The sequence below is a fragment of the Drosophila montana genome, unplaced genomic scaffold (assembly GCF_035044405.1).
Source record: "Drosophila montana isolate Dmon_TW-CO22-7 unplaced genomic scaffold, ASM3504440v1 contig_2481_1, whole genome shotgun sequence".
In the NCBI taxonomy this organism is placed as follows: Eukaryota; Metazoa; Arthropoda; class Insecta; order Diptera; family Drosophilidae; genus Drosophila; species Drosophila montana.
In genome coordinates, this window is record NW_026997351.1 from 444,261 (window position 1) to 459,015 (window position 14,755).

General features: G+C 44.4%; 3 protein-coding genes across 3 annotated transcripts in view; 1 reads left to right on the forward strand and 2 right to left on the reverse strand.

Annotated features, from left to right (window-relative positions):
* spri (sprint) overlaps positions 1 to 954 on the reverse strand; it is a 131,002-nt gene extending 130,048 nt beyond the window's left edge. The window contains exon 1 of the mRNA XM_064682247.1: positions 400 to 954. The gene's annotated coding sequence lies outside the window, so the exon portion shown is untranslated. The remainder of the gene's footprint in view (positions 1 to 399) is intronic.
* A 6,576-nt stretch (positions 955 to 7,530) lies between these two features.
* Positions 7,531 to 8,654, forward strand: LOC135428372 (ras-related protein ORAB-1-like). Its single transcript, XM_064682329.1, has one exon. It carries the CDS (start codon positions 7,621 to 7,623, stop codon positions 8,227 to 8,229), a length of 609 nt encoding a protein of 202 aa, XP_064538399.1. The 5' UTR covers positions 7,531 to 7,620; the 3' UTR covers positions 8,230 to 8,654.
* On the reverse strand, positions 8,562 to 14,042 carry Hmr (Hybrid male rescue). Its single transcript, XM_064682325.1, has 5 exons — positions 13,870 to 14,042; positions 11,223 to 13,808; positions 10,388 to 10,735; positions 9,624 to 10,319; positions 8,562 to 9,555 (listed from the first exon to the last, which is right to left on the reverse strand). The coding sequence occupies exons 1-5, from the start codon at positions 13,937 to 13,939 to the stop codon at positions 9,062 to 9,064; spliced, it is 4,194 nt and encodes a 1,397-aa protein (XP_064538395.1). The 5' UTR covers positions 13,940 to 14,042; the 3' UTR covers positions 8,562 to 9,061.
* Positions 14,043 to 14,755: the final 713 nt, after the last annotated feature.

A 14,755-nucleotide genomic window follows, 5' to 3' on the forward strand; every position in this document is an offset into this window, starting at 1 on the left:
TCGCTGTCAAAACGCATCGAAAGCGAAAAAGCAAGACAACAACCAAGGCCTAAGGAACAGACAGGCAAAGGTGCAATGCACGCAACAAAATGCAGGAGAGCAGCACAGCCAAAGAGAGCGAGAGAGTGAGAGTATGTGTGTAAAAGTTGTGAGAGCGCGCCTGTTGCGTGTAAGTTCAAGTTGTGGGCGACAACGTTGCTAATTTTCGCCGGCTAAGTAGCCGCAGGCTAAAGCTGAACTTGAACTTGTGTGCAACGTGGACGAACAACAAGGAAGAGGCAAACGCATGGAAACAGTAGCAGTTACATGAACAGTAATAGGGGCACGGAAAAGGAATAGGAAGGGAGACTGATCGCAGCATCGACCCTGGACTTTGAGTGGGGCTGCGCTAACACTTACGGTGCAAAGATTGTGAAGAGTTCGACAATTGGCGGCGGCGTTGTCCGTGCGGTTGTTGTTGCTCCAATTCCAAATTGCACGCACTCTCCACACACTTTAATTCGCGTATCGCGCTTCTTTTTCCGTTCTCGCACTTCACTTGCTTGGCAGCTGTCGCTGTTGTTGTTTTTATTTTAACAATTAAATATAAATAATAATAATTATGTTTGTATGTATATGATTTAATTACGACACATTTCGAACAAAACAAAATATAAAACAAAAAAATTGTATAAAAACAGCAGCGCGCTGTAACGAATACGACGAATCCGTTGCCGCGACTTCGTCTGCCCCGGCACCGGCCAGCAATTGCCCAGTGTAGACACGCACAACAACAATGCCAACAACTACTTAGATTAACCAAAATAATTTCGTACTTAATCGTAGGAGCGTGATTAACAATCGCAATCAAATGTATTAAGCTGCCTTTTAGCCGGAGAACTTAAACTCGCGACCGTTTCTCCGCTACACTGAGAGAGAGACACACGATCTTCGCGTTACAATTGCGCCAAACAGACTAATCTTGCGACACCAATCGATGCCACTTATCGATAGCAACAAATCTGTTTGCCGCCACAATCGATCAAATTATTTTGCTCTACCATTCGCCCCGAAACGTCTTTGAATATGTCTTTAATCAGCCGAGGCCAGTTTAACGGCTTAAAATATAAAAAGCATTTTTATTTGAGTAAAAATCCCAAGAAAATAAAGAAAATTTCATTTTGTACATAAAAACGAATCAAAACTGTCAGTGTACGTTACGTATAATAAAAAGAATTGGTAATGAATAAAAATTATTCTTCATATTCTATGTAAATATTCAGTTTACTTCTGCTGTCGGAATTGTTTTTACCACGAATTCAAAAACGATCATTATTTATCGATATTTTTTGGCCAATCTCAGTAGCAAAGGGCGCCAAAGTTCAAAATGGGATATAACAAAATATTAAAGCAATGCTTGTGAAAATGTATGCTAAAATTAACTTTTCCGCTCTTTCTTCGAAAGATTAAGTAAATAATTTATTTAAGCCATATTATATTTAATGTAGAATTTATACCTATATCACAAGCCTAAAAAATACCTAACTATAATTTATAACAACAACATTGATCCTATATAACATATATATCTTTGAGAGCATTTATTTTAAACGTGCCACGGGCAAGGCTGGGTATACACGTTATTATCCTATATAAACTTAGGTTGAAATTTCCCACTCCCATAACTCGGTCAAAACTCAACCGATTTCCATAAGGTTTGGCTTTTTGTTCATGGCTTGGCATATTAATCTGGCAACATTATTTTCGGTCAAAATTCATGCAAAAATGGTACCCTCAAATATCCTATATAGACATAGGTCAAAATTTCCCACCCTCATAGCTAGGTCAAAATTTAACAGATTTTCATAAGGTTTGGCTTTTTGTTCATGGTTTAGACTTTAGATCAATTTGGCATCTAAATCTGACATTATTTTTTATTTTATAAGTATACACACATGTACACATACATAAATACACACAAACATGCATACATACATACATACTCACACACACACACATGCACACAAAAATATATTTGAAAATAATTTCAAAAATCGCTGATACACGCTTTCCTCATATTGCGATAAGTTTGCAACACGTTTCAAAAAATTTTTAATAAAATGCTTTGGATGTGAATTTTGATCCGAAACTTTACCGGCTCAATCTATGGCACTTCTATGAATTTCAACAAAGATCTTTGAAAATGAGTTTAAGACCAATCGGATGGTAAGCAAAAACCGTTATTCACGGTTTTTCCACATTTGCAGGTGGAACCCCGTTTTAACATGCAGCTCCATCACATAAGGTAACCCTAGTCGGTCAGTCAGTCACTTAGGAAAAACAGTTTTATACATAGAGGTCTAGCGCTTTCTTTTTAAATCCCAACATGAAGACAAGTTAAATGTGACAAATACTTATAATTTATTTGTGCATGGAAGGTACTTCTCGTGCTTTCCCCGATGCAATCAGAGCAGATTCCACATTGATTACCTCGCGGCCCGCTAAATGCAACGTCATCGAAGGGGGTCGGTGAGTCGCGGGGGGGGGGGGGGTCGATTATGCAAGTGCCAAGTGCCCCAGCATAGAAAGTTCATTAGGCGTAATAAACAATTCACGTCGCAAACCAGATCTTTGCTTGATTGTTGTGTGGATTACGCACGATTACATTTAGTGGGTCAGCGGGGAAGCTGTTGCTTTATGGATCATAAAAATCGTTATCTGTATTTTCACTTTTAACAAACCATTGTATAAACAATTAACTAAGATATTTTCAAAACAAATTTTGTTTCTTTTACTTTTTGTAATGGTCGAAAAGTCTTTTAACTCTAGTGTGTACGTGTTTGTGTATGCATATGTGTATAAATAGTTCCCGCTGCGCTGCTTTGTTCAACGTAAGGTATTTTTAATATTGCCTTTCTATGTGATTCTCATAAGTTCAAGTAAGGTCTGCGCGTTTTCTTGCTTTCGTTATAGTAACTTTTCTTGTATTTTTATTTCAAACGTTTATGTGCAGCTCTTGTGGCTAGAGTGTCGAACGGAGACTACCCCAAATCAGCTGTGAATAAGAGTGCGAAGAGATGGCAACCCTGGCCCGCTGTTCGTTGGGTTGCGTTTCTGGGAATGCCTGAAGGTAAATAACACTCCATCTAAATTATTTTGATATGCGGCGAGTTCTTGTCGTTCATCTCGATGTGATTGTACATTAAATGGAATACCTAACCTGGCCAGCCCCGCCCCCAACTGCCCCTCTGGGATCACGTCGGTTGTCGGTTGTCGGTTGTCAGCGTCATTGTCGCTGCAGTCGTCATTCTATCGTGTCGTCGATCTCGTTCGCAAATTATCTTTGTTTGCGAATTTGTTATTGTTTTTTATGCACAATTCAGCGGCAACAACAAGTTGTTTTTTTTTTTTCTTTTTGTATGAGTTAATGGTTTTTCAGTCGAGCGGGGCTTGTTCTTTGTTCTGCCCTGAACTGAACTAAGCCGATTCTGGACTCCGGTTGCCCCGCCGCAAGCCCACGCTTTCCCTGACCCGGCACAATTGTGGGCTGTGCGACAGTCATTAAATAGTTCGCTTGGCTCATTTCTCCTCTTTTTTAACAATAAAAATGTTTAAATGACAAAAGCAAAAACAAAAACCGTTCAATTAGCAAGTTTGCTGCACAAAAACAAAAAAACAAAATAACAATAAAAAGTTTCAGTGTCTTTCTGTTCGATTTTGTATGTAAAAACAAAAAATCATCTTACCATGACTTCTGCTGGCTGGGTTTTTGGGAATTCGGTCTTAAATGCCATGTGAACTGGCGTCTCATTACGCTCAGATCCATTGGAGGTCATGTGAACCAGTTGGACAAACACAATTGCACTCGAGGGCACAGCCGCCCAGTTGGCCAGCTCCAACAATGTGATCTGGGTAATTGTCACAGCCTCGCTCTTAAATCTCCCGAAGAAACGAAGCGGTTTCTTTGGTTGACACATAAAAATCTTTTCGCATTATCAACTTAAGAACATATTCTCTTATTCCTGCTTAACCTCATCTTGGTAAGCAGCTGCTTAGATCTTGTGTTCGACTGACTGATTGACCGACTGATTGACCGACTGACTGACTGATTGCTGACGTACAGCCCAAACTGTTGCAGCTAGGGACAGCAATTTGCAGCTGTAGCTACCTTATGTTAGTTTTCTGATTTTGCAATCGGAAATGCGGAAATTTACTGTCAAACGTTGCTTTTATCTATGATGTATCGTACGTGATGTAACGCCGCATTCCATGCATGAAATTTAGTTGAAAGTCAGTTTTCACATAAGTCTGTGAACATTCGCTGGAGACGTATTTTGCGCTTTTCTCAAAATCCACCTGCTGGATGGAATATGAGGGTCAAATGTTGTTAAGGGCGAAGGCTCAAGTTTCGTTCGATCGGGTTCACAGCCTATTTTCAGACACTTTTTGCTAAAAAGAAAAGTAAAAAGTATTTTTATTGCCCCTCTATGCAATTCTCATGAGTTTAAGTAAGGCATACAGGTTTTCATGCTTGAGTTTATGAGTGACATGCTTTGTGTGTTTATTTTGGGACTTTATATTGTGTGCATGTATGTATCTATATATGTATGTATGTATATATCTATATATGTATGTGTATGCACATAAAGTAAAGCGTTATATTTTTGTGTCAAGCATGAACATGAACAAAAGGGCACAAATATTAAACTGCAGCTTACATTTTAAGCGAGCAATGTTTTCAAAATGTTTCTTAAAAGTTGGCCCATTATGTACAAGTAGTAAAACCCGCAGTTGTTTTCTTTTTATGTCAAGCTCTTGCCAAAATGCTTGTTAACATTGACAGGAACAGGAAGTCCAGCTTACATATTAAATAAGCAATGTTTTCAAAATGTTTCCGAAAAGTTGGCCTATTAGGAAAAGTTTGATATCAGGTGCTTGCTAGCCTGTTTACTGGGAACTTGACCAGCTTTGGCCCGGCTGAGTCCCAGCAGCACTTAAAAGTCTCGAGCCCAAGTCTGGAGGTTGCACAATTACAGGTTTTATCTCATGGCAACAACAACACCTACAAATCATAAGGGGGGCACAGCTATTATTGGCCTACAACTTGCCTGCCCAACCCCAGCAGCAGTCCATTGTAAGGCTAATGGAATTTTAACGTCAGACGTCGTGGATAATACCCTCCCCCCCCCCCCTCCCATACAACCCCCTCGAATTGCTGGGTGTCCCAACCCCAGATAAAATGGGCGCGCTGGCTGATGCTCAAAATCCACATTGAATTAATGCGAATGCGAATGTGGATGAGAATGTGGCGCATGTTGCTAATGTGGCGCTTATTAGCGGGCGTGGAGCCATTCCAGCAAAAATATCCGCAACGCGTACGCGTCCTTGTTGCTGGCTAATCCACTGGAAACATCATTTTGAGCACCTGTTTAATTGCGTTAATCACCGGGAGCAAACATTATTCCCATCACCGTTGCCTAGCTGTTCCGCCTGATGATGTGCAATGGACCTTAAAGCGACTCTCCTCGCCCGCCTGGCCCGGCAGCAGCTGCAGGAGCAGGAGCTGGAGCTGGAGCTCTTCACATTAGAATGTTAATTTGATGTGTCTTCTAGCGCAGCTGGACAAAAGTATCATGTTGGGGTCATTAGCCGTGGAGTTTATGTCTCACTTTAAGATGCAACCAGTTAACCTGGGTATTCCTTTAAGATATCACAAATATCTACGCCAAGCGAAGGTCTGAAGTCGGAAGTCTGACAGATAAAAGCATTATGCACAAGCTTTACTTTTCAAGGATTGTACCTAGATTGTTTATGTTCATTAGCTGGACGCCTTTTGAAACTCGTTACAGTCCAAGTTATTCTGAAAAGAAAAATACATATTTTCGGCAGATTTTTCCTATAACAGCTCAACATATATAATATAGTTAGTAGTCCGATGATGATAAGCATTTGCCGTAAACAGTTGGTTCCAACTTTTCGTTCTTAATTTGATGGATTTTGAACTACTTTTAAAATAAACGGGCAGTTCAAGATAGTACGGACAGATTTACATTTTCACGGGCAGGAACAGGATGAAAAAGTTATAATTAAAATAATTAAGCACTAAACATGCCGCGGGCAATGTATGTATATGTATGTAGGTATGCATGGATGTATGTATGCATGTATAGATGTATGTATGTGTGTGTATGTGTATGTGTTTATATTTTTATGTATGTTTTTGTTTGTGTATGTGTGTGTGTGTATATGTTTGTATGTATGTATGTATATATGCATGTATGCGTGTGAGTGTATGTGTGTTTATGTTTGTATGTGTGTATGTGTGTATGTATGTATGTATGTATGTATGTATGTATGTATGTATGTGTGAAAGTATGTATGTAAGTATGTATGTATGTGTGGGTGTGTGTATGTATGTATGTAAGTATTTATGAATGTATGTATGTGTGTGCATTTATGCACGTATGTTTGAATGTTTGTTTGCATGTATATATGTATGTATTGCATGTATATATGTATGTATGTAACATACAAACAAACTGTATGTTGATTGTGTTTGAATATATACATATATATATATATATATATATTTATATACGTATGTATGTATGTACCTATACATGTGGATGTATATTAATATGAATATACATATGTACGTATGTATATATGTATGTGTGTGTGCATGTCTGTATGTATTGATGTGTGTAAGTATGTATATAATACGCGAGTATATATATATATATATGTAAATGTAAATGTATGTATGCTTAAATGCAACACCAAGTTTACCTAAGGCTGCGCTGCAAATTCAAATAAAACGTATTTTAACAAACTCCCTTCTACTCGATTCTCAAGAATTCAAGCAAGTCACAAAGGCTGGCGGAGGAGGCGGCTTCAACTGCGGAGGAAACGGCTTCAACTATGCGGGAGACGGCGGCTTTTACATTTGAGGAGGCGGCTTGAGCAATGGAGGAGACAGCTTCACCTATGCAGGAGACGGCGCCCTTAATATTGGAGGAGACGGCTTCAACTGTGCCGGAGATGGCGGCATTAAAATGGAGGAGACGACGGCTTTCATATTTTGAGGAGGAGGCTTCAACTATGCAGGAGACGGCGCGTTCAGTTACTGAGGATGCGGCGACTTGAGCCAAAGAGGATGCGGCGGTGTTTTGAATATTGGAGGAGACGGCGTCTATGATTTCGGCATCAATTTTAAATGTGACCATTGAAAAACTTGGTAAGTATTATTAATATGACTATGTAACGCATTTATAAATATTGCTCTTCTACGCGATTCTCACTAATTCAAGTACGGCTAATAAGCATAATCTCTGGTTCTCTGTACTTTCAGTGATGTGTTTATATATATAGAAGTTCCACTCCCGCCTCCGGATAGATAACTATAAAATAATCGCGTTTTTAATTAACGTTTGTGGCTCAAATAGGTCTGAGATCGACGGGTTCACGCATACGGACAGACAGACTCATTTGAGTTTTGGGCACATTAAAGCTGTCTGGCCCCATTGTAAAACCAAGTAGACCTTGTTAACAGTTGGCCGCATTCATTAGCTCAGCTCTTACATAAATAAATCCCAATTCGAAAAAGAAAACCAGAAAAATACTTACTGCCGCATTTCGAATATGGATGAGCGTTATGTCTTCAAGATTCTGATGCTGGGCGATGCGGGTGTGGGCAAGACGTGTCTGCTGCAGCGCTTTGTGGAGAATCGTTTTACCGGTAATTACAAGTGCACGGTGGGCGTGGACTCGAAGATACGGACCGTCGAAATCTCCGGGCACAAGGTGAAGCTACAGATCTGGGATACGGCCGGCGAGGAGCGCTACCGTTCGATGATGAGCTCCTATTACCGACACGTTCAGGGCATCATTTTGGTGTTCGATACAACGCGTCGCCGCAGCTATCAGAGCGTGGACTACTGGCTCAAGGAGATTGACAAGCATGCGGCGACAAATGTGCGCGTCCTGCTGGTGGGCAACAAATGCGACGCATTCCAGGGCCGTCAGGTGTGCCAACAGTCGGCGGCCATCTATGCCGAAAGCCTGGGCGTCGCCTATGTGGAGGCCTCCGCCGTCACTGGCGCCAATGTGGAGCGTCTGTTTGCCAATCTGGCGGTCAATATATTCGATACACACGTGGAACGCAATCGGCCGGGCACAGTCTTTCCGGCTGAAGACAAGGATGCTGTTACTCTTAAACAAGCCACTGGAATACGCGATTTCTGTTGCTAAGCTTCAATTATGCTCTTCTCTCTTTTGCTTTTATTACATTGAAATTGCATATTACACCCCTCTGCCCCCACACACACACATACACAGCCGCCCGCACAACCAAAAACTGCCCCTGTTTCGGCAAAGGCAATCAAAGCATGCGCCAATTGCCCGGCAACAATTTGCTTGGGCTTACTTTGATGTCCTGACCCCCCCCCCCCCCCTCTCGCCCAGCAGCTCGTTAAACTGGACGTCGATCTAATCCGTGTGGGCCACAAACTATTTACATTTGTCTACAGTTTGGTCAAAGCGTTCCTTAAGTGGCCAGTATTATTTATATATAATTTGTTTTATTTTTAACAGATTGCTTAACTCAAACTTATGTGTATTGAGTTGTATATCAAAAAAATTAATAATCGTTAGTAAAAATATATGAGCAACTGCAATCGTTGGTGTCAATCATTTTGCAGTGTATATATGTATGTGTATATGTGTATGTATATGTATATGTATATGTATATGTATATTCGAGCTAAAGTTGCATGTACGTTTTCTTTCTTTGTTAAATTGCTTGTGGCAGATAAATGCAAAGCCGGACGTAACTACAGCTGATCTAAGCATACCATATCATAATACATAATAATAATACATCATTTATACAACAATAATAATAATCAACATGCGCCGCATTTGGCTAAGCTACTAGCAAAAGCATTGCAAGTGACTCGTGTGATGAAACGTATGTTAAATGGTAATCTGGGCGAGGATTGGGTTCCAACTAATTGCTGAACTTAACATCCAGCCATGTACAATAATAAATGTTTAGCATTAACAGTAAATAAAACTACGTGTTCTAGTCTAGCTTAGATTGCTTTTCATCGGGCTCCTGCTGCTGCTCCGGCTGCTGCTCCGGCTGCTGCTCCGGCGGCTGCAGTGCACCATTGCTGCGCGGGGCTGCAACAGCTTTGGGCCAATCGATATTCGCCAGGCCCGCGTATTTGGCAAAGACTTGCCTAAGGCGTAGGTACAAGCCCTCTTGACTGATTGTCGGCAAATTGATGGCCGCGTATGACCAATTCTTGACCACCAGACTGGGCTTGCAGGTTATCATATTGATTTCGGGCAAATAACGCTCCGGATAAATTGTGTCAGTGGGCTCCATTAGCATTTGGTTGAGCTGATGCGGTGTACGCACCACCACCTGGCCGCCGGCCTTCACCTGCTTGTAGATCTCGCTCATGTGGCGATAATACTTATGCGACAGCGAGCAACGGCAATTGATATCGCTGATCTTCAAGATGCGCAGTTCGCGCAGCGCATGCTGCAGGCTCAAGCGGCACTCGGTGACTGTGTGGCAAGCAATTGAGAATTTATTAGAGTTGGCTGCTTTGTGCTTGACATATTTAGCTGCTTACCGGTGGCATCAAGCTGCTTGGCAACATGCAGCCAGGCACTGCGCTTCTCCATGGTGCTCGACTTGCCATAGGTTTTCGGATGGCAGCGCAGCAGACGCGTCAGGTGATACGCATCCATGTTCGGTAACGTGCGTGGCTCGCCGGCCAAATGCTTGACCAGTTCGTTAACAGTTGGCTGTGTTTCCATGTGTGCATGCTCCGATTCATCTGGCAGTGGTTGTTCCTCCATCCTCTCCAGCTGCAACTGCTCTTGCTGTTCCTCCTGCTGCTGCTGCTGCTGGAGCTGCTGCAGCTGCTGCTGTTGCTGCTGCTGCTGCTGCTCTGATTGCTGCGGCCCTTTGTTGAAGAAAACCAATATCTCTTGAACTTTGTTCTCGCCATTTAGCAGCCGCTTCGCCTCCTCTGTCTCCCAGGGCATTGGCGCATTGTTTGCCACCACTTTGCCCTGCGAACTGTCGACATTTGGCTGCATTAGCGCCTCGTACATGCTGCAGCGTTTCACCTCCTCCATGAACTTGTTGTGCACAATGTAGTAGTACGGCTCCAAGGGATGATAGCGCACATTCACAAGAAACTTCAGCTGCTCCAGTGCATGCCACCAATTCTGCGGCCAGGGATTCTCAATGCCGCGCTCCAAATCCTCCATATACGTCTTGAAGGCAAACTTAAACATGGACCAAACGTCCCGATGATTCACTGTCAAGCAGAAAGCAAGAAAAATAATTAAAATTAACGCCCCAATCCTGGCCAGCTGGTATACCTACTGTGCGGAAAACGTTCACGCGCCACACGCCACACCTCCTGACGCTCCTGGTCGGTGTATTGGCGCGGCGATCGACCTGGATTGGACTCTCCTGGTCGTGGTCGGCGCATATCCCAGTATAAATAATCGTACTTTTCAAAATGATTCATCAGCGCCGGCAGTTGATCCTTGTGCAGCATCCAATTATATTTGCGCGCTATTTCGTCAAATTTGCTGAACAAACGATGCGACTTCTCCCACACCCTCATACCGCCCTTGAAGGGACGCATCAGCTCCTCCATGGGCGCTATTGTCGGAAACTGGTTCATGTTATTCGCAAGAAACTGCCAGATTGCGCGACATAATTGATCTGTAATAGGCAAAGGACATCAATTTTAATTGTGCATGGTCGGCTGGGAGATACCCATTATAAGGTGATATTTAGGCAAGTGCAAAAAGGTATTTAAATAGTAAGAAATCGTTGATCTTAATGTCATATTTGTTGATCGATATTTATCGATTTTAAAAACCGAGTTAAAATCGATATTTATCGATTTAGGGGAAAATCTCAGAAACAGTTACTGACAATCGATATTTATCAATGTTGGGAAATATGAAAAAGTTATCAAAAAGTTGTAGCGGAAAATCGATATTAATCGAATTCGGAGGATCGGCGGCAGCTATCGATTATTTAGAAGAAAACAAAAAAAAAAGTGAGCATAGCACCTTAAGCCAACACAGAGAAACGGTATGGCTATTGATGGAGATGCCTTCGCACAGCTAAACGATACCCTCTACTAAACCATTTTTATTGGGTATGCAGGAATAGAGAAAAATGGGGAAAAAATAACACTTGCCTGAAATGTGAAACCTTTTGGCTATTTGCTGCCAGATAACTGAGTTTTTGCCCGACAGCGGGTTATCCGCGGAGTGCAGCTGCGGTATGGCCATCACCTCACGTATAAACACCGCGGTGCGCGCCATAGTCAGATTCGGGGAATAGGGCACCGCGGTGCCCTCCGCATGCAGAACGCGTCCAGTTTGGGCACAATCACGGAACTCAATCTTGATTTTGGGCATCGGCGATGGCTGCTTGTCATTTGGGACGATCACATTCGATGGACAGCTGACAGTGATTTTAATGCTATTGCTGGGCTGGGTCGGGCTGCGAACATCATCCCAGCCGCTATTCAGCGGGGTCTGAGGCTTTCTGCCGAGCGTTGTTGGCGTCAGCGCTGGCAGCGGCATTGATGTGCCCCACGGCTTGGGCAGCATGCTCACCGATGGCAATGCCACCTTGTCGTTGCGCACGGTCAGCGGCACCAGCTTGGGCAATGGCGGCACCAGCTGCGGCAACGCGGTCGTTGTCGATAGTGTTGCTAGCATGCCGGGCACATTGGTCACATTGGTCGCCTTGGTGGTGAGTGCTGCCGGTGCCGGTGGCGGTGCTGTGGCAACTGCCGCGACAGGTGTTACGGGTCGTATGGTGGTGCCGGCGATGCTGTTGCCGCTGATGGTGTTGCCGCCGATGCTGTTGCCGCTGATGGTGTTCGTCGGGATGCTGCTGCTGATACCGGGCGTCATAATTGGCGTCAGTGGCAGACGCATTTTCGGACGCACCATTACCTGCAGGCCGGTTCGCAGTGGACTCGGCCGCACGCCGGACACGGTCGCCAGCTGCACCGTGGCCGGTATTGGCAATGGCAATGGCATCGGCATCGGCAACGGCATCGGCAACGGCAACGGCAACGGCAATGGCTTGGGTATTATGCTCACAAAGCTGCCGTTCGGCGTATTAGCAGCTGGCAGCGCTGTCGTTGGTGCTGTTGCTGGCGTTGGGGGCTTGGGCACCACGCTAATGGCCGCTGTGATGCGGGGAATGGCGAAGCCGGAGGTACTGGGGCTGCTGCTGGTGCCGCTGCTGCTGTTGGTGCTGGTGATGCTTGTCGTGATGCTGTTGCTGACGATGCTCGTCGTGATGTTGCTGCTGCTGCTGATGGGAATGGCCGTAATGGTGGAGGTTGCCCTCGTGGTCGCCGGATAGACAATGGCCAGTGGCAGCGGTGGCGCTGCCTGTGGCGGACTATACGCAGGCTTCGACGCCAATCTCTGCCAGTCGCGAGCACTGGGAGCACTGGAAGCACTGGGCTTAACGCTCACTGGCGCGGTTGATATCAACTTGGGCGGTGTGGCGCCAGTGGGCACAATGGGGGCGGCACGTTTTTGGCCACGTCGCGTCGAGCGTGCGCCCAACAGCTTGTACAGGCAACCAATGATGTTCTCAAAGAACCATTTGTCCTGCAGCTGATAGCCAACTTTACGCATCTCGGCCAGCTCCAGGTAAAAGTTGCGCAACACCAGCCAAGTAACCTCGCAGCGTTGATGGCTGCAATTCACCTGCGCCGAGACGCGCAGCCAGAGCTCATGATATCGCGCTGGCTTCAGTGCGCTATCCTGGTAATCATCCACCATCTGCCCAAGCTCGGGCATTGTTTTTAGCACATTGATCAGATTCATGACGCTGCGGAAATGCTCAATGGGATCAAACCAGGCGTCCTGCAGATACATCGACATCTTGCATACGGTGCCGTGTGTATTCTGTATGTGCGGCGACAGAAAGCTAAGCTGCTTCTTCAGCTTTGGACTGGTGCCAGTGGAGTGCGTCACCTCCCACTCGTAGCGTGTCTTTAGCTGCAGCCAGATCTTCATTAGCTTCGTTGCCTTCTCGTGCAGCTCATTGGATATGGCTCCCCAAATGAGTCCGCGATGACGATAGTTGTTATAGCCCTCATGCTGCGTATCATACAGCTGTGGATAGGCACGCACGGCATCAACTAGACGATCCTGATCGGGGCTAATCTTATACTGTTCGCAATAATCCGCATCAAGATCTATAATGTCAGCGGGTTGTGTTGGCACAATGGTCACATCATCGTCCACACTTGACTGCTCTACATTTAATACCTCGCCGGGCTGCTCGCACTGCAGCGGTTGCCGTGCCACGTGCGTGTAGAGGAACAGCATATCCTCCTCGTGCAGCAAGGTGGGGCGTGGACGCGTTAAACTGCGACACGCCTGCACCTGCCGGCGATATCGGCGCATGCGGCGCACATGACGCTGATATTTATAGCGCAGCTCCGCCCAGGTACTCATGCATTTGGTCAGTTCCAAAGACAATTCTCGCGCAATATTTTGCCACAACTGCTCCTTGAAAACGTCATCGTTGAAGCGCCGATGGCGCCTATTATAGAGGGCAGGTTGTTTGCGCACCAGCCGTATGAGCCGGCGTTCCGACAGATACGCTTCCAGATTGTAGGCGGGCGTTCTGCTGGCATAGGAGGCGACATCATCGCTACCGCTGCGCGGAAAATGCATTACCGGACTTATTGAAAAGTCCATGATCTCCTCATCTAATTCAGATGTTTGCGTCTCTTCGGTTATATCTATAAATACAATAATGCTTTCTATCTGTACGGCATGCTATGTATCTCAAGAGCAGCTCACCCAAAATCTCCAGTGGATTTCTCTCCTCATTCTTTCCGCCTCTTCGCACAGGTATCGCTGGCTCCTCCATTGTTATATATACAACTTATGTATATATAAAACACACTTTGCGTACACTTCTCTACCGGCCGTATGGCTAATCGCGTGGTTTGGCCAAATGCCGTGTGTGGCCAACAGAAAAAAAAAAAAAGAAACCAACAACCAAACATCAAAAACCAGACGCAAACCCAAATTTAATGCATCCCAGTGGTCAATTCAACAGCGCCGCACACAGCACATCATTGGCGCACAGATTACGGACAATTCGACCATAATTCGAGAGCAACGCATTATTATTGTATTAAAATAAAATAGCGCTGGCAGCCAGCATGTGTGTGAATTTTCGTTGTGACGCTTTGCGTGTGCGACTTTTGCGCGCAGGGTAAGAACAATTCTGCGATTAAGCAGCGTTCCAACTTATCGCATGGCCATATATATATATCGATAACAATTGCCTGTGTTGGACAACTATCGGCGGCACGTGTGCTTGTGCGCACTCAATTGACATAATTTAAATTCAATTATTACACTTTCAATAAAATTACTATTCAGGCCTGCAAAAACCGCCTGATTTTCCATTTAACGCTTTGCATATGGGTCTTGGCATAAACTGCAATAATATGCGAATTATTATCGAAAATACACGATGTTGCGACAACATCAAAAACCAGACGAGAACCCAATTTTAAATGCCAATTGCCTGTGTTGGACAACTATCGGCGGCACGTGTGCTTGTGCGCACTAATTGACATAATTTGAATTCAATTATTACACTTTCAATAAAATTACTATTCACGCCTGCAAAAACGACCTGATTTTGCATTTAACGCTTTGCATATGGGTCTTG

Coding starts and splice junctions, on each gene's coding strand:
- LOC135428372 (XM_064682329.1), top strand. CDS start 7,621: ATGGATGAGCGTTATGTCTTCAAGATTCTGATGCTGGGCGATGCGGGT.
- Hmr (XM_064682325.1), bottom strand. CDS start 13,939: ATGGAGGAGCCAGCGATACCTGTGCGAAGAGGCGGAAAGAATGAGGAG. Junction 10,320..10,387: donor GCGTGAACGTTTTCCGCACA/GTAGGTATACCA, acceptor TCTGCTTGACAG/TGAATCATCGGGACGTTTGG. Junction 9,556..9,623: donor CAAGCAGCTTGATGCCACCG/GTAAGCAGCTAA, acceptor CTTGCCACACAG/TCACCGAGTGCCGCTTGAGC.